Source organism: Rhinoraja longicauda, chromosome 1 (genome assembly GCF_053455715.1).
Source record: "Rhinoraja longicauda isolate Sanriku21f chromosome 1, sRhiLon1.1, whole genome shotgun sequence".
In the NCBI taxonomy this organism is placed as follows: Eukaryota; Metazoa; Chordata; class Chondrichthyes; order Rajiformes; family Arhynchobatidae; genus Rhinoraja; species Rhinoraja longicauda.
In genome coordinates, this window is record NC_135953.1 from 78,936,730 (window position 1) to 78,964,147 (window position 27,418).

At 42.0% G+C, this 27,418-nt stretch overlaps 1 protein-coding gene across 3 annotated transcripts in view; it reads right to left on the reverse strand.

Moving 5' to 3' along the window:
• slit2 (slit homolog 2 (Drosophila)) overlaps positions 1 to 27,418 on the reverse strand; it is a 392,618-nt gene that overhangs the window by 137,320 nt on the left and 227,880 nt on the right. For all 3 annotated transcript variants that reach the window (XM_078400635.1, XM_078400644.1, XM_078400653.1), the window contains exons 5-6: positions 15,892 to 15,963; positions 755 to 826 (exon numbers count right to left, since the gene is read on the reverse strand). In XM_078400635.1, the coding sequence (XP_078256761.1) occupies positions 755 to 826; positions 15,892 to 15,963 (144 nt within the window). The remainder of the gene's footprint in view (positions 1 to 754; positions 827 to 15,891; positions 15,964 to 27,418) is intronic.

The following is a 27,418-nucleotide window of genomic DNA, read 5'->3' on the forward strand; positions in this document are numbered from 1 at the left end:
TGCCAAAAAGAAAAAAAAAGAATGGAACGTATTGCCGTCTTCCTCAAGTATATACAAACATCCAAAGAATGTAGAGGATAGGATCCCAAGACCAAACATGTCAAGAATGTGCTAAGTGCTTCAATTCTCCCAGGCTTTGCCTTCCCCTTGACCACAGACTGCACTACTTCATCGAAAGGTCAATTCTGTGTAGTTAGGTTTCTTTTGGTACCTCCTCAGCTGGTTGTAACCCATCTCTGCTGCCAAGCATTGCAGCAGTCTCTTTATTTTATATTTATTTTAGAATTACTGCATGACTGTTATTAGGTAGTGAAAGTTTCCATACAGTTTGTTCTGTGTTTATATAGTTAACATTAACATCTGAAGCGATCTTGGTACATTTCATATGCATATGCATTTACCCACAGAGACTTGGAACAATAGAAATCAAATGAAGAAAAATGTTTTTTGTAGATGCTAATGTAACTTAGTCGGTGCCAGAAACATGGCAACTCTTTGTATATTGCTTAGGTGAGGTCTGTTGTGTGATTTTACTGAATTGTATGCAGAAACAAAGTGTTTCGCTGTACCCAAATACATGTGACAATAATGGATCATTGAGAGTATCATTGAATGGTACGAATGGTTTACCAGCTCTCGGCCTGACATGTAAGTCTCTTTTCACTGAACAGCTTGCCACCTTCAGATAAGCTACTCCATCTATAATCCCTCAGTCAAGGGCTGCCCCACAGAGACAAATTCAAGCAGTACTCACAGCACTTCCAGGTCACGCAGAGCCCTGAACGCACCATCCTCGATGCAGCTGATCTGGTTGTAATCCAGTTGCCTGTTAAATAGATTAGGAGGATAAATTCAGAACATCAGAATATTAGTAGTGTTATGTACCACAAAGCCGCCCTTAAGGCTTTCCTGAACTGGGCCCGCAGCGTAAAGGTCCTTCATCTCTTTCCATTTTTCTCTTCCCTGCTCGCACAAACATACAGACACATACAACCAAGCACACCCCTCTCTTAAGATCTGGCCTTTAATATTTATTCATCCCTCTGTAGCAACCACCTGAGAATGTTTGCCCTTCCTCAGATTGTGAGCTTGCGACAGCAGCTCTTTTGAGCTCCAGTAAATAATAACTGCTCCTTATATTAAATGCTGGCGGAATACAATTTCATTACATCAAGAAAAGCTATCCATTAAAAGCTTTTAGCATCATCTCACTGAAACAATTTCATTAAAGGAAAAGGACTGTAAATCACTTAATGTCACACTGTTCCCCTCGGTGACCTCACAGAATCCATTTATCAGAGGAACCAAGCTGCATGCTAATTCCACCAACCTCGGCAAATGCCAATGACTTCTCGCACACAAAGAGCAGCCAGTTTCCAGTAACTACCAGACAATATCAAAAGTCCACAAAGGAGGAGGCAAATAGTATGCAATTTTCTCTGCAGTCAAATCCATAACCAGATAAAGCAAGAGGGAAAACACAATCCTTTTGGGATCGTTGTGACAACTAGATCTTCTTCAGAGAATAAATTGGAGTGGTATCCTTTTCTTAAATGATAGTGATTTGAAATATTGATCTCTCCATTGTTCCAAAAGGCAAGCAGTTCCATATTCTGCTGAATATATCTATGTCACACTGAGAAGACCAGTTAATGAAAATGGCTCAGAAGATGTGATAATTTTGGGATTTTCAGTTTTCCTTAAGGAATATGATTCCATGATTCTGGACTGCCCAGTATAATGCCATTTTCCACCACATACATTAATTCACAAAGCTACACATGTAAAGGTAGGCTGGCCTGCTCCCCCAGTTAAAACTGCCCTTCATTTGTCAATAGACATTGCTATCGACGACTTTATGCTGATTCTTGAATAATGGAGTAAAGTCTGAATCCAAAGGGAATTGAGAGATGGCCCAGGTGGGAAATGAAAACTGACCAGGGAATGCCTTAGGTCAGGGTAAAAATGATGTTGCAAGCTGATGAATCCAGAGATTTTCCTTTCATATTTTCTACTATAAGCTAAAAATTCACGTAACTTGTGCAGGTTATACTAAAGAACAAAGAAACGGACAATTGTATGTGTGGCCGTGCTTTCTAGTCCAAGGGTAAGCAGATTTGTAACTAAATTTCTAATGACTGCAAAAGCACTTGGGCAGTAATAATGGGAGCATTCAATTATCTTGTAAACTGAAACAAAGTCAATGCGTATGATAACAGAAGGCAAAAAGTTCCTTAAATTATATTAAACAGAGCTTTATTAAGTTAAGTCAGCAAATTGCAAGTCCGACCATTCCTGATTTAGTCCTAGGGAATGAAGCTAAACAGTTGGCAGGAATATTAGTGGGGGAACATTTCCGTAATAGTGATCATAATTCAACATAGTCACGCAAAAGGACAACAGGTAACATTGGATTAAAGGTTCTGCCTTGGTGTGAGGCCAATTTTACTAGATTGTGAAGTGTAGGGGAAACTGATATTTGAAGGAAAATTAGTCTCATAGCATTGGGATGCATTTAAGAAAGTGTCCAAGAGGGTCAGTGCAAAAATGTTTCCACAAAAGCAAAGAACAAAATTGCATCATGCAAAGCACCTGGACAATGAGCTGCACAGAACATGGGATAAGGGAAAAGGGAAAGTTAAGGCAGAAACTAAGGACTTAAACAAAAATCAATTGAAAATTTTGAATGCGTAGGATTGAAATTAAAAGGCTGATTTGTAAAGCCAAGAGAGGATATGGGAAAAAATATGGCAAGTAAAACTGAAGACTAAAACCTATTGAAATTGTAAACTATCTTTTTATAATCTATCTCATGAGTAAAGCTAAATCCAAATGTGCTTCAAAAGAACATAAAAAGCATTATGTAATTAAGGCAAAAGAAGGATTCTTTGGAACAAAAAGATAACTTGTGGGGTGAAGTTGGAGGATGTACGCAAGGTTCTTAATAAATATTTATGAAGATATAAATTAGTAGCACCAATGGTCACGGCCTGATCCTCCATGGAATAAAATCATTATGATCTATTTGTAGCCTTGACTCCTCATTCCTCTCCATCCATAGTAATTTTTCATCCCATAACTTGTCATCTAATTACGCTGTATTAAAAATATTCAATGGCCTTTAAGGAAGAGTTGGAAGACATGACCCTCTGTGAGAAAAAAATGTTGCATCTCTATCTTAAATGGGTCATGCTTTTTATTTGATGATGTTAAAGAGCCCATAGATAACAGAGAGGGATATCAAGTGGAATCAGTCAAGGTGAAGTTAATGAACAAGTCAGAAAATATTGGTGAGAGGTTCTTCCCACACGTTAATGAAAATGTCAAGCATTATATAATCAATACTCAATAGTCAATGCTGCTTTGTCACATATGCAACTGCGCAGTGAAATTCTTCTTGCATAAATTACACATGCAGGCCCCATTATTCAAAGTCCAAAGTCCTGTCGGCCCACACGCTCGATGCACTGGAGTGTAGAGGTGCAAGTAACAGAACAGTCCTGAGGGACATTAATCTTTAATCCAGAGAGCATTTACAAGAACATTGGCAGCACTGAAAAACTAGTTATGAAAAAACGATAGGATAATTTTGGACTGTTTCCTTAGGAGAGAAGCAGCAGGGAGAAAGGGACAGAGTCAGACTTAATTGAGATGTATACAATTGGGGGAGTGGGGGCGCAAGATAAAATTAATAAGTTTTCCTAACCAGAGGATATCACAAATCAGGTGGCACAAACGTGAAGTGATTGGTATAAGGATTAAATGAGAGATGAAGAAGAAATTGTCTCCCTTACACCCTTAAAACCTGGAATACACAATGTGAAAGGTAGAAGCAGAGACAATGATCATATTGAAGGAGCTGTGACTGGCAGGGCTATGGAGAGTGGGGTTAGGCCGGGTAATTCTTTTACAACTTGCACAGAAACGCATAGGCCACATGGCCTCCTTCTGCATCTTAAACTTTTATTGATCGTATTCAGCCTTTTAAAAAATGTTGCAGAATAGATTCATGAATAACGTCAATGCATGCAGAGTCAAGGAATAAGTTGCAAACTGGATTACAAGCTATCGACAGGAACAAAATGTCTGGAAGAAATCTGAGTATCGGGTGTAACGTGAGGTGCCACTGGGATCAGGGTTGTCCTCACTGTTGGTCAAAATTGACCAACATTAGTCACAATTCTAGGCAGTACTGGGAAGGAGTCAAACAAATTGCAAAAGTGTGTTAATAAGATTGTAGAATGGGCTTCCAATTGGCAACAATACCCACCCTTTAGTTCAAGTCTCACTGCAGAGGTGTGAGTGCATACAATAAGCTGTAAATGGGTTAATATCTAATAAAATGGAACTGCAGGTGCTGGGTTGTACCAAAGATAGGCTCAAAAGGGTGGAGTAACTCAGCAGGTCAGGCAGCATCTCTGGAGAAATTGGATAGGTGAAGTTTCAGGTCGGGAAACTCCTTCAGACTGGTTAACTGTAAACTGGCTAAATTGTGTTCATAACCAAAGACGTTGAGGATATGCTGCACTGTGGGGGTGGTGTCTTTTGCCAAGGCAGGGTATCACCCGATCTCTCTGACACAGACAAAGAATCCAGAGTATTCCAGAGAAGAACAGGTTCTCCCTGGTTTAGTAGCCAACAATTTGTCCTACAATGAATATTTCTAAAGCATATTATCTGGTCAACATCACATTGCTCATTGTATTCACAAACAGGCAGCTATTGTTCCTATTGTATCATTGACTATTGTTCCTATTGTATCATTGACTACACTTCCAGAGACCTTCCTTTGCTTTAGGACAGATTAAAAAGGAAATGAAAGGTGCAATAAATCCATTTGAGTTGAATTTCAACATAACTAAACGTGTGACATATTTTGGTAAGAGAAAAAAGTGTGCCTATTACTTTGATAATAAAAATCTAAAATGGATAAAGGAATAAAATGATTTAAGGATACAAAGGAGCAAATCACTAAAAGTCTGGAAGTAAAGTAATGTGGTCATAAAATGGCAAACGATATAACAGAGTCCTATAGCACAAAATAGCCCATTGAGTCCATCCGATAATTACCTCATTTTATTCTCAACATAGACAGTACCAGAGGTCAGGATTGATTCAGTGGAACTATGAAAAAGCAGCTCTACTAGCTACACCAGTGTGACACTCACAGGTACTTAGGTGTGGTTCTAAGAGATGCAATTAAAAAACAGAGACTATGTGACATGTATTAGCATATTAATTATACCTCACATATACATATACAGGATAAAGGCAGTAACATTTTGTGCAAGATCAAGTCCTGTAAAGTCAGATTAAAGATGGCCCGCGGGTCTCTAATGAGGTAGAGGGAAGGTCAGGACCTCTCTCCAGTTGATTTCCTAGGACCGCTCAGTTGCCTGGTAACATCTGGCAAGAAACTGTCCCTGAATCTGGACGTGTGCATTTGTAACTCCTGATGGGAGAGGGGAGAAGAGGGAATGAACAGGGTAAGACTTATCTTCGATTGTGCTGGTGGCCTTGCCAAGGCAGCGTGAAGTGTAGATAAAGTCAATGGAAGGGGGGTTGGTATGCATCATGGTATGGGCTGTTAGAGAAGTCAATGTTCATACCGCTGGGATGTAAACTACCCAAGTGAAATATGTGCTGTTCCTCCAATTTGCGCTGGGCCTCACTCTGACAATGGAGGAGGCCCTGGACAAAAAGGTCAGATTGGGAATGGCAGGGGGAGTTGAAGTGCTGAGCCACCGGAAGATCAGGTTGGTTAAGACGGACTGAGCGGAGGTGTTGAGCGAAACGGTCACCGAGCCGGCACTTGGTCTCGCCGATGTAGAGAAGTTGACATCTGGAACAGCGGATTTGAAGGAAAGGTTGTTGGTCTTAGCACCACATTGCAAGGTTCTCAATCCCCTTCCTGTGAACCTTGTAACGTGGTTTCTGTGCAAATTGTAAGACCAATAACCTTTCCTCAATCTCCTTCCTGTGCCTTTCACCTCAGCAATCGGCTCACCAATGCAAAGCTCCGAGTGCCCTTTTGTGGTAAGCCGGTGAAGAATGAGGGATTCCCCAAGTACCTTGGAGTCACCCTGGACCGCACCCTCCTCTATCGTGAACACCGGAAGAGGTTGGCTGATAAACTGAAAGCAAAGGTCAACATCATCAGGAAACTTGCAGGCAACAGCTGGGGATCCAATGCACATACCCTCTGTACCACAAGCTTAGCCCTAGTCTACTCAACAGCCGAGTTTTGCTCAACAGCTTGGGCTAATAGCTGCCACACCAAACGAGTTGACACTGTCCTTAACTCTGCAATGCGGGTCATCACAGGGACGCTTAAGTCACCACCTTTGCAGTGGCTCCCTGTCCTCTCTCACATCGCCCCTCCCAGCCTACGCAGAAGGGAGAGGATATTGAAAGATTGGTGCACGATCGAGGCTAACCCTGACCTTCCCATCCATGCTGACGAACAATCTGCCCAACATGTGCCTGAAGTCCTGCAAACCCTTATGGTCTTCAGCCAAATCCCTGGAAGACTTTGACTCCAAGACTGAGTGGTGCAGAGCCTGGAAAGATGCCAACACCAACAACGGAGAGGTCATCACAGACCCCACAGTGAAACCACCGGGATTTGACCTCCATTGCAAGCAATGGCTAACCCTGAACAGGATCCGCACCCTCCATGCAAGAACAGCTCATCACCTGTACAAGTGGGGGATGACAGACAGCCCTGCTTGCCACTGCGGGGGATATCCAGACCAGACCATTCCACACATCATGAATAACTGCTCACTGAGGCTTTTCCCTTGTGGCATCAAGGCCATCCACCCAGCAACTGATGCTGCCCTGGTCTGGTTGTCTACCCTTGACCTACAACTTTAGGCTCTGTACTCCAACTCGTCCTTATTTGATATCCAGCCCACTATGATGGTATTGTCTGCAAATTTGTAAATTGAGTTGGATGTGTATTTTGTTGCACAGCCACGGGTGTATCAGGAAAAAAGAATGCATCCTTACAGAGCACCAGTGTTGAGGATTATCGTAAAGGATGATTTGATTGTGTTCTACTGTTCCAGTGAGGTTAGTGCTGATTCCAAGTTTTACGAGTTGGAAGATGAGCTTGGAATGCATTCATGAAATGAGACTGATTGTGAAAATTATCAAAGACTTTGAGCGAGCATAGAGACTGTTTTCCATCTGTAAATCTGAGCAAAATTAGAGGGATCAATGTAAGATGGTCACCAGGAAATCAAAGAAGGAATTTCAGAAGAAACTGTGTTCCCCAGAGAGTGGTAAGAATGTGGAACTCGCTGTTTTAAGTAGCGGTCGAGACAAGTAGCACAGATGTTTTGCAGAGAGGCTAGATAAGCATATTAGACAGCCAAGAGTAAAAGATTGTGGCTAAATGCATTAGACAGGAAAAGAATCAAATAGAGTATAAATGCCAGCATGGGCCAGTTAGGCTGAAGTGTCCATTCCTGTAGGAGTCTGTGGAAAATGATTGGCAAATTAGCACTTCAATCAGCTATTAATTTCCATTCATAGTACTTACTGACATGCTCAGCAGAATCGCTAGATTGCTGCACTAGGAGCAGGCATTCCCTCAATGAACTACAGGCTTTTTGAATTAAGCCCTGCTGACTTTTGTTACAAATTTGAGAGAGTGGCTTTGCAGTGTTCAGTTAGATTGAACAATTGTCATTCATAATACAATGAATTTGGAAACACTGCATGAGTTGTTTATGTAACTGAGGAGAGCAAGGACAGTGGTTATTGAGAGTTTAGGATGAAATAAGTTTTGCAAGAAGAGTGACAGTGAATTGGCAATCAGTTTCACATCATGCCCAGATCCTTCTGCCAAATTCCACTCCTGTGATACACAAAAGCTGGTATATCTTAATCTAGTTACCTATTAGTTTTGGTATGATCAAAATAATTTTTCACTGAGCAGCTCAATGAATGATAAATTTTATTGCTCATTTCTTATGGTTGTTTTCGAACTGTCGGCAACAGCCTAGTCGCCGGCAGTCGCCTTAAAATCGCCTAAGTGGGATAGGCCCTTTAGTCTTTATCCAGAGGTGCTGCCATCGTATTACTGGCAAACTTGAAGCTAGGAAGCCAGAGCAGCCTCAGTTGAAGTACCACATACCTGCTCATATTGAGCAAATGCCATACGGACCACCTTTCTCAATGAGACCTCCCACACTTGGATTACACATGAAAATTGACGATGAACATTGTTTCTGAAAGGCCTTTTGAATATTTAATCCCCACCCAACTGATCCTTCTAAATACTCTTCTGTCCATTGGATTTAAAATACCTACTCTACTCCTCCTGCACCAATTTTAGGATTATGTTCCCTTCTACCCTTTATTTTTAAGGGTATCAATTAGATGATGCAATCAGCATACATGTCAAGGTACAATAAGCTGTGATTTTAATTAACCCTTAAAGCCTTTTGTATTATTCCAGTAATCATGAAAATTAGTTGATCCAAAGTCTGTCCATTTTTCTTGCAATGATCTTAACCTTTTGCTGAATTTTGCTGCTAAACATCTAAATGAATTCAAGCTTCTTGAAATGACTGTATAGTGAGGGGGACAGGGAGGGGAAGGGAAGGGCAGGATGGGGCAGAGAGCGACAGGGAGAGGCAGAAAGAAAGTTGCCAATCATTTCTTATTAGTTTCTGTATCCAAGATTCTAGATTTCTTTTTAGATTTAGAGATACAGAGCGGAAACAGGCTCTTCGGCCCACCGAGTCCGCGCCGCCCAGCGATCCCCGCACACTAACACTATCCTACACACACTAGGGACAATTTAAAAAAAACATTTTACCCAGTCAATTAACCTACATACCTGTACGTCTTTGGAGTGTGGGAGGAAACCGAAGATCTCAGAGAAAACCCACGCAGGTCAAGAGGAGAACGTACAAACTCTGTACAGACAGCGCCCATAGTCAGGATCGAACCTGAGTCTCCGGCGCTGCATTCGCTGTAAGGCAGCAACTCTACCGCTGCGCCACCATGCCTCCCTGTTCTTTGATGAGTCAACTGCTGTGAGGTCTCCAAGACTGGACTTCTTAATGAGTTAATTCCCAATATTCTCGAAACACATTCTAATCCGCACTGTATAATCATATTCAGTCGCACTGCCTCGCTGTCCACGAGGCATCCTCAAATCCCATGTCTCCATCAAAGCTAGGTCTTGGTTATTCTATTTTAAAAAAAGCTTGTTCTTTTTTTAAAAGCCACTTTATTAATAATGGCTTACAGTTTCCTTCGTATTTTATGCTATAAGATTCATCTGTACAATTATTGTAACACCTATATCTTAATTTATCAAACCAATTTAAATTATTACAGTAGCATAAACTGTATTTCTGGCAAAAAGGAGAAACAGTTACTTGACAAATTAGAAAATCACATAATAGCATGAAATTTACTTAATACGTTCTGCGGGTTAATTTGGCAAAGGCTGAATTGTATGTTGCTCTATATCTCATTTTCCTGAGCTGTCAGTGTATAAATCAATGCTGACACAGATCCAGCGGCCTCTTAAATCATTTCTACTACTTAAGTACCGGAGCCAGCAGTTCGGTGAGAAATATTTAGCACTGCATTTCTTAAATAAGTTTGTTATCCTCCTCTTTGCAAATGATCTCTATTTTTATATTGTTAAAGTTAACAATACATTCCATAACACCACATAGTCCAACATTCCTCATGTTAAGGTAACAGCAAAGCGTGCAGTATCCCCACCCTTGACTGAGAATGATTAATGGGTATTGTTGGAAAAGTGAAGACAGAAATGTTAGTATCATTATCTAAGAGGAGAGGGTGAAGGAAGTTTTCTGATATTAATGTGCATTCTTTCAAATCTGCAGAGCTTTAAATAAATGGCGCACAAGTATCATATTCAAGCCTTTCCCCACTGCGGCTCAATTTGACATTCCTAATTTCATTCCTAATTGCCAGCAACCCTTTTTGCACTCTCCTGAGTTTCAATAACTGGCAGAGAGAATGAAGGTGGTTAAAAATACAAATGATATGGCCAAATTGTCAAATACAAAAATAACAAACATCCACCACCAAACATGTGCAAGCTGTCAACCTCAACAATTGTTCCGTCAATTAAAACAATGTGCCCCTGTTGAATTGTACAAACCAGATGGGATGTAACGAGTGGGAGGTTAGGCTCAGGTGTTGACAACATGGCAGAGTTTATGCAACGTTAAACATGAACCTGCCTGTAAGATGGTGTTATAAGAGCTACATTTGTTTCATAAAAAAGGAAGAGGTTTGTGCAATAAAATGTGGAGGCTTCTATCCTTGCTCATTCACCTACATTTTTAACCAAGGAATTACCAACAAGGAAGCTAGTTGATGACCACAAGGTGATTGTTTTTCATTCCTTTTCAACAACCTCAAACTAAGAGGAAGAGTAGGAAACATAATTGCCTTAACAATGGGATTGCACTCTCGCACAAACACTGAGGGACAATGAATTAACACGACATTCCTAAAAATACTGAAGCACATTTGTGTCCTATCTAAGAACTATACTTTCAATACTCCTTCAGATTGATCATGGGTCACAATACTAAACCATTCACATGGGAATTAATGGCAAAATCAATGTCTCAGAAGAATAAGTTCAACAAGAAGCCAAAGTCTTCAAGCAAATTTGTCATAAAAAATGTATTCCTAGAAATTGTTTTTTTTTGTGCTTATTTTTACTGTGTAAATCATACATAAAGGGCATGTTCTGCATCTTTGAAAGCAATTGTGTTCATTTGGTGTAGGAGTTCCACCCAATGAGATGGTGATTTGGGCATTTCCAGTTGCAATTCAGTCTAACGCTGGTAATCTTGCCTCATTATATTCCCATAGTTGATGACACCATGAACACACGAGCCATCATGAATTATCCATCAGCAAAAAATGGATTCAAATGTCATGCCTTATGATCTTTATCGTTAGTAATTAACAGATCAACAAGCAGTATTGTACGCAGTAGGTAACAAAACCAATGTGATGCAAAGGGACATAGTTAGCAGATTGTGTTGTGTTCTGTAAATTCCATCCCCCTCAGCAGTTATTTTAATGTGTGGAAGGTGCTTTTCACAAAAGCCCTTACTTCAGATCGATGCATCCATATATTGAATGCACTTAGTCTATCGAGGTATTTCCCTGTGGCCCTAAAGCTACCAATGCCTGTGCTGGCTTGGAGTCTTTAGATTTTAAACTTCAGAGATACAGCACGGAAACAGGCCTTTGGCCCATCGAATCCGCATCAACCAGCGGTACACTAACACCAGTCCTACACACAAGGGACAATTTTACCGAAGCCACTTGACCTACAAACTTGTGCATCTTTGGAGTGTGGGAGGAATCCGGAACACTCAGAGAAAACCCACGTGGTCACAGGGAGAAGGTACAGACAGCACCTGTACAGATCAAACCTGGGTCCTTGGCACTAGGGGGGGGGGGGGGGGGGATGGGGGAGAGGGGGCGGGGGGGCAATGTGCGTTGCTGAGGACAGACTCCTTGTACAGATACCAATTAACTTTTAATTTGGAATTTCCTTCCCTGTTTTAAATAATAATGTAACAGTTCATTCGGTCTCCTTGCATTCACCTTCAGAAGGAGGAAAGAGGGAATTTTTCTCCACAAGGGTTTTCTCCGAGATCTTCGGTTTCCTCCCACACTCCAAAGACGTACAGGTATGTAGGTAAATTGGCTGGGTAAATGTAAAAATTGTCCCTAGTGTGTAGGATAGTGTTAATGGTGTTAGTGTGTGGGGATCGCTGGGCGGCGCGGACTTGGTGGGCCGAAAAGGCCTGTTTCCTCGCTGTATATATATGATATGATATGATATGATAAGATAGCAATAGGAAATAATTGCACATAACTGTTAATGATTTAAAAAGCAACATCTACAATGATTGGAAGAAGATTTGGCGGGTTGATTGGCCACTGTAAATTGTCCCTTGTGATAGAATCTGGGGCGAGTTGATGGGAATGTGAGGAGAATAAAATGGGATAAGGGCAGGACTGGTCTAAATAGGCGTTTGATTATTCAGCATGGACTCAATGGGGTGAGGGACATGTTACCTTACTGTCTCATCACTTTAATAAAGCACTAACTAATATAATTCTGATTCAAACAGAGATTATCAATAGTTTGGAATAATTTAAGATTCTCAGAGGAAACAAAATAATTATGATCAGCACTGGTGCATATAGTGAGCGAATGGGGAGTTTGCTAATGGATGCCTTAGCTGGTGAGGAATGTCCAGGATGATTGCTGTCGACAACACTCAGCAGACATGGTGTGGATGTGATGAGGGCAGAAGAACTGAGGAGATAAAAATAATTATACTCTGTGGATCTTTGCAGGAGAAGAATTCAAAGCACTAATTGTGCTTCAGGATCTGTTAGATCGCTGTAAGGCAGCAACTCTACCGCTGCGCAACCGTGCCGCCCTAGTACTAGTATTGAAGCACGTAAACAGCTAGGAAAAGGCAGTGGCAAGACACACGACCACGCTTACCCAGCACCAGAGTTGTATGATGTCTGTTGAACACAGTACTCATAAAAAAAGACAAATGAATACCATCACTGAATGAAGTACATAAACCCACATTTTCATTATGTTGTTGCTCTTCAGTGTGCAAGGAGCAAAAAGCTTAACAATGAATCAGCAATATTCTTGCTGCATGCCTGCTCAGAAAATGGCTAATGTTGCATATGAACAAAACACAAAGTCTTGAAAGGGAAGAAGGGTCCCTGCCAAATCGCCACCTTCTTCAGTCTGAAGGAGGTTCCCGACCTGAAACTTCACGTATCCATTCCCTCCACAGATGCTGCCTGACCCACTGGAGTTCCTCCAGTCGTGTTGCACAAGGTTCCAGCATCTGCAGTTACTCAAATGTTGCACATGACTCGAGCTCACCAGTCTGCTTAAGAAGATGAGCCAGAAAACCTGAGGGTGAAGATGGCTGAGCTGTTGTCACTAGAGAGGCATTGCTCAGCAGACCAAGTCAGTGGATATTTTTTTACGGCAGAGATAGATTCTTGATTAGTACAGGTGTCAGAGGTTATGGGGAGAAGGCAGGAGAATGGGGTTAGGAGGTAGAGATAGATCAGCCATGATTGAATGGCAGAGTAGACTTGATGGGCCAAATGGCCTAATTCTACTCCTATTCCTTATGACTTATGAGATGGTATGGCTTACATGAAAGACCTGAGGCAGAAAAGCAAATTAATCCACTCTGTGGTTGGTGTATCAGAGCATAAAAGATGGCTGGCAACATAAAGGCAGTAAGAATCACGATGATGACGGTGTACTAAAAAGATGGCTATGAGACAGAATTATGCTACTTGGGTCCTGTTATCAATGTAGCGCAGCGGTAGAGTTGCTGCTTTACAGCGAATGCAGCGCCGGAGACTCAGGTTCGATCCTGACTACGGGTGCTGCACTGTAAGGAGTTTGTACGTTCTCCCCGTGACCTGCGTGGGTTTTCTCCGAGATCTTCGGTTTCCTCCCACACTCCAAAGACGTACAGGTATGTAGGTTAATTGGCTGGGTAAATGTAAAAATTGTCCCTAGTGGGTGTAGGATAGTGTTAATGTACGGGGATCGCTGGGCGGCACGGACTTGGAGGGCCGAAAAGGCCTGTTTCCGGCTGTATATATATGATATGATGATATGATATCCTTTGCCCATAAATTTGTAAACCTATGCAGCACATTTCAAGTCAAATCTCAAGATCGATTAAATTCAGAGACAAAAGCAGGCTGCCTTTTTCAGAAGTGGAACAGACAAAATATGAGGTGAGGAACTGCAGTTGCTCCTTTATGCTGAAGGTGGACATAAAATGCTGGAGTAACTCAGCGGGTCAGGCAGCATCTCTGGAGAAAAGGAATAGGTGATGTTTCGGGTCGAGAAGAAGGGTCTTGATCTGAAACGTCACGTATTCCTTTTCTCCAGAGATACTGTCTGACCCGCTGCGTTACTCCAGCATTTTAGAAACATAGAAAATAGGTGCAGGAGGAGGCCATTTGGCCCTTCGAGCCAGCACCGCCATTCATTGTGATCATAGCTGATCATCCACAATCAGTAACCTGTGCCTGCCTTCTCCCCATATCCCTTGACTCCACTAGCCCCTAGAGCTCTATCTAACTCTCTTTTAAATGCATCCACTGAATTGGCCTCCACTGCCTTCTGTGGCAGAGAATTCCATAAATTCACATCTTTCTGGGTGAAAAAGTTTCTTCTCATCTCAGTTTTAAATGGCCTCACCTTTATTCTTAGACTGTGGCCCCTGGTTCTGGACTCCCCCAACATTGGGAACATGTTTCCTGCATCTAGCTTGTCCAGTCCTTTTATTATTTTATACGTCTCTATAAGGTCCCCTCGCATCCTTCTAAACTCCAGTGAATACAAGCCCAGTCTTTCCAATCTTTCCTCATATGACAGTCCCTCCATCCCAGGGATTAACCTCGTGAACCTAGGCTGCACTGCCTCAATAGCAAGGACGTCCTTCCTCAAATTTGGAGACCAAAACTCCAAGATTGGAGACAATACTCCACATGTGGTCTCACCAGGATCCTATACAACTGCAGAAGGGCCTCTTTGCTCCTATACTCAAAACCCATTATGAAGGCCAACATGCCCTTAGCTTTCTTCACTGCTGCTGTACCTGTCACTTTCAGTAACAAGAACACCAAGGTCTCATTGCACTTCCCCTTTACCTAATCTGACACCATTGAGATAATAAAATCCACTTTGAGCCACCAAAGTGGATAGCCTCCCATTTATCTATATTATACTGCACCTGCCATGCATCTGCCCACTCACTCAACCTGTCCAAGTTACCCTGCAACCTCCTAACATCCTCTTCGCAGTTCACACTGCCACTCAGCTTTATGTCATCCGCAAACTTGCTAATGTTACCTCTAATTCCATCATCCAAATCATTAATATATATATTGTGAATAGTTGCAGTCCCAGCACCGAGCCTTGCAGTACTCCACTCTCCACTGCCTGCCATTCTGAAAAGGACCCGTTTATTCCTACTAGTTGCTTCCTGTCTGCCAACCAATTCTCTATCCGTCAATACCCTACCCCCAATACCATGTGCTCTAATTTTGCTCACCAACCTCCCATGTGGTACCTTATCAAACGCTTTCTGAGTCTAGATACACTACATCCACTGGCTCCCCTTCATCCATTTTACCTGTCACATTCTCAAAATATTCCAGAAGATTAGTCAAGAAGGATTTCCCCTTCATAAATCCATGCTGACTTGGACCAATCCTGTTACCGCTATCCAAATGCATCATTATTACCTCTTTAATAATTGACTCCAGCATCTTCCCCACCACCGATATCAGGCTAACTGGTCTATAATTACCCATTCTCTCTCTCTCTCTCTCTCTCTCGCTCCTTTCATGAAAAGTGGGATAATATTAGCTACCCTCCAATCCACAGGAACTGATCCTGAATCTATTGAACATTGCAAAATGATCACCAATGGGCCCACGATTTCTTGAGCCACCTCTATAGTCTAAAATCTAAACATTTGGCTTTTTGGACATTTTGGGCCTCCGTACTTTGTCGAGCAAGAGTTGAAAACTGAATCCAGCTGAACTACGAGCAGCCACAGCTAGCTAGAGGTAAGCAAAGGATCAGCCCAGTGTCTTCTCACGCTCATTTGGCCATTTTTTCCCAGCAGAAGTATTTCTTTCACTGCAAAACCCCTGAAGTAAAGGCAGTGTGACCTGGAAGGCACTTGGATGCAGGTTCTCAGCCTTTCCCTAGTACAGTATAGACTGTGGCATAATCAATCACATCTGGATTCACAACAGGCAGAAAGCCACAAAGGTACTCACAAATTCTTTATGTCAACAGCTCCTCGGAAGGCCTTTCTCGGAATAGCATGAATGTGGTTTTCACTCAAGTCACTGAAAGAAAATAACAAGGGAACAGGATTAATATGGCTCTCAGAGAGAATTCAATTAGACAAGAATATCTGGATGCACAGCGTGGCTGAATCAGTAACAATGATTCACTCTCTCCAATCATTTGCACCACATCATCACCTGCACAGCCCATTTTTGTTCTTACCAAGCATTCTGCTGCTTCACATTGAAACGCACATTCAATTGCACTGAAACCATATCTGACTCATGACAGATAAAGCTAGAGCAGCACTGAATTTAATTTCCCTTTTGCAAAAATGAGAAGAGAAACGTCAAAATTCACAGAATTTTTACTTTGCATCTGTTTATTCGCCATTCACTCGGGAAAGTGCAGCACCTGGAATAAGCAGCTTGTATTGTAAAAGTCTTGTTTGCTTGTGCACTTTTAGTGTGATGTATGTGCAGAAGGAGATGGGGCTTGGTTGTTGTGTTTCAATTTTCAAGGCACTTTAAGTAATCTGTAAAATGCAATATGACTGCAGAAACCCTGACAATAAATCCTACTCCTTCAAGTAAAATAAGACCTCGTCGTTGTTATAATAGCTCAAGGTAAAGGGATTAACCCTTTCTTTGCCAAAACACAACTCTAGCTTTTCTATCACCGCGATTGTTTATTTAATTATTCCCCAATGCTTTTACAAGGAGGATGCATTCTAGTTAATTAAAGCAAACGTTGTATGGTAAATGAAGAAGCAAGAAACTGCAGATGCCGGTTTACAAAAAAGGACACAATGTGCTGTAGTAACTCAGCGGGTCAGGAATCATCTCTGGAGAACATGGATAGATGATGTTTCCACCTTCCGCAGAGACCGCTCCCTCTGCAACTTCTGGGTTCCCTCATCCCTTTTAATCCAAAGCAACCCTACCCCAGGTATTTCCCCCTGCAACTGCAGATGAAGTAGCACCTGTCCCTATATCTCTTCTCTCACCTCCATCCACAGACCCCAGCTGTCCTTCCAGGTGAGATCGAGATTCAAGTGCACCTCCTCTGCACTCTTCTGCTCCAATTGGTATTCCTGATGTGGCCTCCTGTACATCGGCAAGACCAAATGTACACTCAGTGACCATTTCGCCGAATACGTGCTGGTCCGACAAGGCCTGCTTGATCTCCCGATTGCTAACCATCTTAATTCCTCTTCCCATTCTCATACTGATGTTTCTGTCCTGGGCCACCTCCATGCCAGAGTGAGGCCACGCGCAAACAGCACCTCATATTACTTTTGGCTACCTTACTGCCCAACGGGTTAAGCATTGAATTTCCAATTTTTGGCAACTGCAAAGCCCTCCCCCTTTTTGCCCTAGCTCACCCCCTTTCTTACTCTCCCTCTCTCCACTTTGTCCTCACCTACATAGACTCAAACCTATTTCTCCCCTACCCCTCCATTCCTTCCTTAATCCTTTTGTCTCACACCCTCTGCCCTTAGTCCAGCCATCTGCCTATCAAATCCCCCTTAACCTACATCCATCTAGATAACCTGCTAGACATTGGCCGGCCACCCCTCTCTTCCAGCTTTCTTGCACCCCTCTCCCTTTCATAACAGTCTGAAGAAGGATCCTGACCCAAAACATCACCTATCCATGTTCTCTAGACATGCTGCCTGGCTCGTTGAGTTACTCCAGCACTGTGATTGTTTGGTAAATATTTCATAATGCTTTGCTTACCAATTTAATCATGATTTAGAATTGTCTTTGAGGTATTATTTACTACTTCAGGTCTGCCAAGCAGGAAATGATAAGTGCATTTGACAGATCTAATATCGTAAATATTATCATTTTTTCATCTATATAATTTAAGGACTAATCTTAAGTGATTTCATATTGTAAATGGCTCCCATCTGACAATTATCGTAAGTTGTTCAAGTGAGTGAGTGGGAATACCAGCAGGTTTGTCCATTGTGGGTTGACACAAAATGCTGGAGTAACTCAGCGGGTCAGGCAGCATCTCAGGAGAGAAGGAATGGGTGATGTTTCGGGTCAAGACCCTTCTTCAGACTGATGTCAGGGGAGGGGGCGGGACAAAGATAGAATGTAGTGGGAGACAGGAAGAGTAGTGGGAGAACTGGGAATGGTGAGGGAATGGAGAGGGAAAGCAGGGACTATCTGAAGTTAGGGACGTCATTGTTCATACTGCTGTCCATTGTGGGAATGGTCAGAGACTAAACCTAATCTTATCCTCCACTCCCAACCAAGGTTTAGTTTAGTTTAGAGATACAGCGGGAACAGTCTCTTTGGTCCACCGAGTCCACGCCGACCAGTGATCCCTGCACACTTACACTACCCTATGCACACTAGGGACAATTTACAATTATACCAAAGGCAATTAACCTGTACGTCTTTGGAGTGTGGGAGGAAGTTGGAGATCCTGGAGAAAACCCACACAGGTCACGTGGAGAAGGTAGTAACTCCGTACAGACAGCACCCGTAGTTGGGATTGAGCCTGGGCGTTGTAAGGCAGCAACTCTAACTCTGCACCACCCTGCTGCCCAGGTGAGCAACTGGGATTCAGATGCATGATTCACCTGGCCTTTTTGTTGTGGCGGGGCTGCTCTATGCGATAACTGCAAGTTTCATGCTATGTTGCGCATGGTCTGATTCAGTACATGACAGGTTCTGAATGTTTGCATGTTCTTCCTTTGTCTTCATTAATCTAATGCTAAGGAGCAGCTTCTCAATTTAAGACTTTGATTGTGAGATTTCACACAGAAGATACTCAGACTAGGGAACTGCCACAACTGATTCACGGTATTGACAGTCATTGAAACAGTTGAATTTTCAAACCGCTTGCATTCAGATCTAGTTAAGTTTGGTTTAGTTTAGAGATACAGCGCGAAAACAGGCCCTTCAGCCCATCGGGTCCCCGCCGACCAGTGATCCCTGTATATTAACACTATCTTGCACCCACGAGACAATTTTTACATTTACCAAGCCAATTGACCTACATATCTGTACGTCTTTGGAGTGTGGGAGGAAACTGAAGATCTTGGAGACAACTCACGCAGGTCATAGGGAGAACGTACAAACTCCATACAGACACAGATCTCTTTGCTTGCTGTGAAAGTTGTACCAATACTGAACGACACTCCATACTAGGTACACAGCGTGGAAAACTCAGAGCTCGGGTGTAATTGAGATTAATAATAAAATCCGGTGTGTATTTCAGTACCACAGTATAAAATATCTAACAATAATTTCCACTCTTGTCACAACAACAAGTATCTGTCAATAAGGTGTGTGATTATTTGTGGCATTCAATTACAGTCAGCTTTACAACAGGATATTAATGATTCAATGGCACTACAAATTTTGTTCTTGATCGGTGCAAGAAGAAACTTGCAATTCCTCAAATGTGTGAATTATTGTTGGATCTTGCAAATAACTAACAGGCATTTCAATGGCAATGGAAGCTGAGAAAATGACTGCAATGCAACAGCATAACAATCTGAAGAAGGGTTCCGACCCGAAATGTCACCTATTCTTGTTCTTCAGAGATATTGCCTGACCCGCTGAGTTAAACCAGCATTTTGTGTCTATGTCCTTTCATTGGTGCAGGACCCTCTCCTCCCCACTCCCCACTCCCCCTTCCCCCTTCCCCTTCCCCTTTCCTCTCCCCCCTCCCCCCCCACCGCTCCCCTCCACCCCTCCCCTCCCCCCCTCCCTCTCTCCCGGGCCCCAACTGCGCATGAGCGGTTTTAAGTTTTTTAAAATGTGAATAACTTTAAAAATATAACACCGATTTCAATGAAACTTCTGCCATAGGACCACGGGACAACGACGAGTAAGATGGGCCTAAAATTGTCACGCTATCGTGTACCGTTTTGGCTGTAGTTCAGGAACAAGCGAACAAACAAGAGTTTGAGTATGGAGATATATATTTTGATGGAAAATAATCCATCTGCAGACCTCCCAACATTTAATTTTACAGATTCATAATGTTGATGTCCAAAATTCAGAATTTTACATCAAAATCCATAATATGGCGCGTAATGCAACTTTTTAACCAAAAGAAAAATTATGCAAGCCAAATGCACATATGCGTTGCGCTACATTCATGTGTGAAAAACTACTATTATTTCCTGTGGTTCTGGGACTACATGTACAATGTTAGGCCTATCATGAGTATATTCTGCTATTTATGGAAAGGTTATTGAACAGAAATACTTTTTACAACAAAGAAAAAATTGCGGTATGCCAATAAAAATAAAAGCAAACTAAAAATGGTACCTATGCATACAATTTCCTATTCATGATACAAACACTAATGTTATTATCTTCTACCCTGAACGAATGTCAGTTTGGTGCCAATGAACATAACTTGTCTCATTGTTTATGACACTAATGTACCTCTTCAATCATTCTACAAAATATAATCAGGGTTTGACAACATTACACAAGTTATAGTTATGGAATCTATCAAGCAAATGATTGATTTTCACTAATAAATTAGTAAATTATTCCATTCAGAAACCAAAAAGAAGAAAAAGTCTGAAACCCTTCAAAGTATCTGAACAAATGGCCAAGATGATTATCACAATCCCATTCCTCCTGAATTGTCAAAGCAATATTTATGATAGAATATTCATCAGGGCGGCACAATGGTGCAATAGTGGAACTGCTGCCTCACAGCACCAGAGACCTGGGTTCGTTCCCGACTATGGGTGCTGTCTGTGTGGAGTTTTCACATTCTCCCTGTGACCGCCTGGGTTTCTGCCGGGTGCTTTGGTTTCCTCCCACATTCCAAAGATGTGCAAGTTTGTAGATTAATTGGCCTCTGTAAATTGCCCCTAGTGTGTAGGATGCAGAACTGGGATAACATAGAACTAGCGTGAACAGGTTAGTCGGCATGGACTCGCTGGGCCGAAGGGCCTGTTTCCACACTGCATCTCTAAATCTCTAAAACTAAAGCAGGGCTACAAAACAAAAACAGGACTATTTCAGCTTTGCAATTGAGTTAGTTTTAGTTTTAGAGACGCAGCATGGAAACAGGCCCTGTGGTTCACCGAGTCCGTGCTGACCACAATCACCTATACACTAGTTCTATCCTGGACACCAGGGACAATTTACAGAAGCCAATTAACTTACAAACCTATTAATTTCAAGCAACTGTGTTTAAGTTGGCATTTTCATCAGAAATGCTTCAATGGTTTTTCTGGAGTTAGGTAAATACCATGGAGGGAGGAAAACAAAGTCTAGCAAATGAAGTTCTAACTTTCTACTCAATCAATGACCTATTATCTCCTTACGTCAATGTAAAATGGCCACCTCATGTTAATTGTGTAACATGGAGGCCATCATCAGATAAGAGTACACCTTTAATACAGATTATCCCCTGTTCACGAACGCCCAACTTAATTACACTGGAGTGAATGTTTGGGAAACTGCTGGGATGGATTTGTCGGCTACTGCAGGCCTGCAAGCAACTGATCTTCATACAGATTGGAATTTTGCCACAATGTACCTGGAAGGAGCACATTCTAGTTAACACATGGATGTCCAATTGTGCATCTTATCGAGAGACACGCAGTCCCAGCCAGCAGCAGAGTACTTTTGAGAAGGGTCAAAAGCATTTAAAAGGAGATGCAAGGACCATCAGTCTGAAGAAGGGTCCCAATCGGGAGCTTCACCTATCACACGTTCTCCAGAGATGCAGCCTGACCCACTGAGTTACCCCAGCATGCTGTTTTTCATCATAAACAACATTTAAAACCTTGTCTGTAGTGAAATCTTCTAGAATATCGTTATTAGCATGAGATAGGCTTGGATTAAATTTGTCAATATCAGCTTTCTTAATATTATAAGATCATAAGTGACAGGAGCAGAATTAGAACTTGTGACCCATCAAGTCTACTCCGCCATTCAATCATGGCTAATCGATCTCTCCCTCCTAACCATCGATCTCATTCTCCTGCCATCTCCCTATAGCCTCTGACACCCGTACTAATCACGAACCTATCTATCTCTGCCTTAAATATATCCACTGACTTTACCTCCACAGCCTTCTGAGGCAAAGAATTCCACAGATTCACCACCCTCTGACTAAAGGAATTCCTCATCTCCTTCCTAAAAGAACGTCCTTTAATTCTGAGCCTATGACTAGTCCTAGACTCTCCCACCAGTGGAAATATCCTCTCCACATCCACTCTATCCAAGCCTTTCACTATTCTGTGTGTTTCAATGAGGTCCCCCCTCATTTTTCGAAACTCCAGCGAATATAGGCCCAGTGCCGTCAAACGCTCCTCATATGTTAAGATTTATTATTAAGAATTGCAAACCAAGATTAAAATGCTTCTCCATACTATCCATTCCTATCGAACAACCCACCTCTACAGGTATTTTCGGCCATGTGGGAACTTGGTTCACGGCCGCATTTCTAACTTGTGAACTGTTACAAACAGTTTCAGGGACTGGCATGTCATGGGGAGGACTTGTATTGGGATTCAAGACAGATCCCTAAACATGAAAGCCTATCAAGAAGAAAGGTTGATATTCGGCCAAATTCCTTAAATAAATCTGAGTATCTGACATTAATGCGCTTTTGCAGGGAGAACGCAAGCCAACGTTGCAGACTTCTTCCTTTCCCAGAAGGTCACACGCCATAAGGTCATAAGTTATTGGAGCAGAATCAGGCTATTCGGCACATCAAGTCTACTCCGCCATTCAATCATGGCTGATCTATCTTTCCCTCCCATCCCCATTCTGCTGCCTTCTCCCCATAACCCATGCTGATGAATTAGACCCTTCGTACTTCATAACATTATTCTCTCCAGACATATTGGAACACAAAGCAGGCAATTCACTAAAAACACTACTCACAACCTAAATATATTTGGTTGTAGTTCCACTTGTAAGGGTGTGTGCTGCTCCCTGGGCCCATAAGGTGAACGTTGTATTGAATGAGCAGATCATAGGAGACCATTATCAGCCTTGCCTTGTATTATGGCCACTTCTGCGGAGTTTCCCCAACAAGGTTTTAAAGGGCATGTTACTGGAAAAGAACATCAATCAGAGGCGAGCGCAAATAGTGAGTTAGATCGGTAGTAGGTGGATAATTGGATGGTGTAAAAATGAAGAGCTAATACAATGCGGTTTAAGAGTACAGAATTGCACATGTGGCTGTTTAATACGTTATCCCAAGTGGACGTAATAGAAAAGCATTGGCTGAAATTATAGACTTTCAATTGAAATCTTTCTGTGGTCTTGTCAGGTTATCCCTCTGCTAGCATAGACTCTCTCAGTCCTTAGTTATTGTATCAGTGAGAATGTATGGTTGGTAATGTTGCTTCACTATGCTTTGCACTCATAACAATAAATCCTCCATTGATGGCACCCTGCCTGTAAATTTAATTACCCATAATTTTATTTTTCTCTAAGGCAATGGTCCTGACTGAATAGTCATAAATCTCCACTGGTATCGGCTGGTGTTATAAATATCTTTAATGAGGAAAACTCTTGAGACTAAACTGTAAACGTAACAAGAATCAGACAGCAAAAGCCCCAGTTTGTGCTACTGCTTATACAGTGGTAAAGATAACCCTTGCCAAATGCTCAACAAAGCAAAGGTGCCAATGCAGAACAGGGGCTGGACTTGAAGAAACTCAGCATAACTTTCCCCCTTTGTTAAACAGAATAATGAGATGGGATCATGATATTTCCCCCACGGTGTCCTTCACGTGCCTTAATTCTTTTTCCAAGTTCCTCAACATGCAGTTAGTTCTCCCAGCTTGGCTCACATCAATTATGATAATTCTTGATGGGGTGGGGAGTTGAATAATATGCTCAAATAAGCCACGTATTTAACCAAGAAAGAAACACGAGCAACTGGTTGGCCCATAATCATTGCTCTCAGTGACTGCAGACCATTTGGATGGTTTGACTTGAATCAGGAAGAGGTCAGTCACTTCCATGCTGCATCCTGTACTTTGAGGAAGGCTGCCACCTACTAAAAAGAGGAGGATCAACTAAATCGTGGTCCTTAAAAAATGGACAACCAACCCCTCCAGCTGACAAACCCAGAACCTATATGGGTGAAGGTAAAAATGTCAACATTTTAGCCAAAGGGTAGAGAAAGTTAATAGATAATAATAATAATTTGTTGACCTTTAATAATAATACTTTGTTGACCTTTGCAGGATAGAATGAGTCCTCACCCACAGCAATCACAGGTTGCCAAAAAATCTACCTTCGCACTGAAGGACTTCACACTTCGGGCCCGACCTGAAACGTCACCCATCCTTTTTCTCCAGAGATGCTGCCCGAGCCACTGAGTTACTCCAGCACTTTGTGTCCACCTTCATACTTGGAAGATGTTGGTGCTCAGATTCATGTCCCTTTGCATGATTCACTTGCTGAAGTTCTTCCACCGCCTGATTCCCGATGGTTTTAAAGTTGCTATCAGCAGTAATGTAAACGTAGCAAGTGAAACATGTGCTTTGTATTTTTAATCTTGTCCTAATTTCTTCTCGTTAAAATCGTGTCCAACTCGGGCAATTGTGAAAGGCAGCGTGCAGTGAGGTGGCATGGACAGATAGCAGGCGGTACAGAGTTTGCTAATGACAACCTACAATCAGTACTGTTTTCAGTCATGCCCCATATGCCTGGTGCTGTGTGGTATCCCACTGCATCATGAAAGCCAAAGGTAACTATCCACTGAATGTGCAAAGATCAGCCTGTTCCACAATCAGAATTAGAACATTTCTTGCTAACTTCTCATGGATATTTCAGCAACAGCTCCAGGGCTGCCCTTTTCAGATGCATTCAAGACCTAATGTATTAATAGCAAATCCAGAAACAAATTGTGATCCATCAAAAGCAGATTTTACATTTTACTTTGCACTGCCTCTTGAAAATAGCATTGCAAAAGAGACATTCTGCAAATTGAACATGCATTACGAATAAACTTAGTTCCTTTATTCCAGATTGCTATTATTCAGTCATTCAAATATTGGGAAAGAGCTAAATATGTGGATATTTCTGTGCTGATTTTCTCTGCGAGTGTTAACCAATTCACGCTACTTTGTGGTTTCCATAAAGCACTGGTCCAAACACAGGTTCTGCCGGCTATTCAATAACAGGACCCATACCAGTAAGTACAAATCGTGAGCTCCTCTATTGTCTTTCTGCATTTTTTCCAGAGGAAACAGTAGATTTGCTTACCTCTGTGTCAGGTTACTGAAACCAGGAGACATATTCCCTGCTGTCTCACTTTAGACCAAACACCTCAGCATTCACTGAGGCACTGAATGTTCCGATTCATATGAGATAGAAAATAGAGAATCACAATCTGTGTTATCACTACGATATTAATAAAATACAGCGGTAGACAGGCTCTAATCTGTACACTTAAAATGGAAGGGACACGTCCGATATGTTATGTTACAGATACCAAGAGGCCATCAGAATTACTGACCGGTTCTTCGCTGACCTTCTGCTGATGGTCAGCAAAGCCCACTGAAGGTTGTCAAAAAGAACATTACTTTGAGCTAACTGTGCAATTTCTTTGGAGGCTTTATCAATTTCCACCAGAGAGCTCTGGTGGCACAGTGGAGGTAGAGTTGCTGCCTTACAGCGCCAGAGGATTGGGTTCAATCCTGACTACGGGTGCCTGTCTGTAGGGAGCTTGTATGTTAGCCCCATGATCTGCGTGGATTTTCTCCAGGTGTTCCCGTTTCCTCCCACACTCCAAAGACGTAAAGGTTTGTAGGTTAACTGGCTTTAGTAAAATTATAAATTGTCCATAGTGTGTAGGATAGTGTTAGTGTGCAGGGATTGCTGGTCGGTGCGGACTCGGTGAGCTGAAGGGCCTGTTTCCATGCTGTATCTCTAAACTAAGCTAAACTAAACTCACTGAAATATGAGAAAGAAAAAAACATACCATAAAAGCACAGCAGTTTTGGCAGCATCAAAGAATGCTCAAGCTGCATCTCTATCCATCATGGTATCACCGCAGGGGACAATTTGCAGTAAAATAAACTGTTTCATGAGATTTTCGTTCACAGGAGTTTTGGTAACAATCATGCTAAACTTGCATTGTGCTGTACAGTTCATTGAGTTTCATTTCATGTTCTATTAATGATAACTATATTCAATATCGTCACTACTTGGCTTGTGCCAGGTTCAGACATAATGCAATAAATACCGCAAGGAATGTATAATGGGAACACATTAAAAATAATGCATATGTTCTTTCACTAGATGTTCTAAGCTGTGGCATAAAAATTGTATAAATCAATGAGTAATTCTGATTTTGTTTTCCAATGGCAAATGGGATGAAGATTGTTCAATTGTTCAATACAGGAATATTAGACTTATTATTCTGAAAGACATACTCCAGTAATTTTCCCCTGAAAAAAAACAGGTAGATTCTGAATGATGTGCAGCTGTATTTGGGAATGTCAACTTTTTTTATGTTCAAGAAATATCTAAAAATCTGTAAATGCTTTTTTAAAAAGTTGATACAAACAGAGTGAAAACAGGCCCTTCGGCCCAACGAGTCCACGCCGACCATCGATCACCCATATACTACACACTAGTTCTATGTTATCCCTCTTTCGCATCCCACACACAATTTCCAGAGGTTGGTAACCTACAAGCCTGCACATCTTTGGAATGTGCGAGGAAACCAGAGGGCCTGGAGAAAATCCACACGGTCACAGGGAGAATGTATACCCTCCGCACAGACAGCACCTGAGGTCATAATTGAACCTGGGTCTCTGTGAGGCACTAAGCTCCACCGCTGCACCACTGTACATTTATTTACAGCAGATCAGAAATGTAGGAAAGGAGCTTTGAAAGGTAAAACTGCATGACAACGTTGACAGCTGTGTGAAGAACAGCACTAAAAGGATTTATTGATGTACTTCAAAGGTGATGTTTGTGTCCTGGTCTTACTGTTTTTACTTGTACAAGATGAAATATTCCCTGTAGGAAATTTTATTTGGGCATCTGCATTTGTTTATCTGCGGTTTTCCAGCAATATTATAAATTCTGATTATGTTGTTCTCTTCCTTTTCCAAACATTCCTTTGCCATTTTTCTCTGCTTCTTTTCAGCAGAAAGGCTTTATTTCCAGTGATCTCCCGGTTGCCAAACGCTTTAACTCCCCTCCCCATTCTGAACTCTCTGTCCTGGGCCTCCTCCATTGTCAGAGTGAGGCCAAATGCAAATTGGAAGAACAGCACCATATATTTTGCTTGGGCAACTTACAACCCAGTGGTATTAATATTGATTTCTCAAACTTCAAGTGCCCCTTGCATACCCTCTCACTCCGTCCTTCCCCTTCCCTTGTCGTTCATGAAGTGCTTTGAAAGGCTGGTCCTCTCATACATCAAATCCAGTATCCGTGCCACACTGGACTCGCATCAATTTGCATACAGGGCAAATAGATCCACAGAGGAGGCCAATACTCTGGCTCTACACACTGTCCTGACTCACCTGGAGAGACA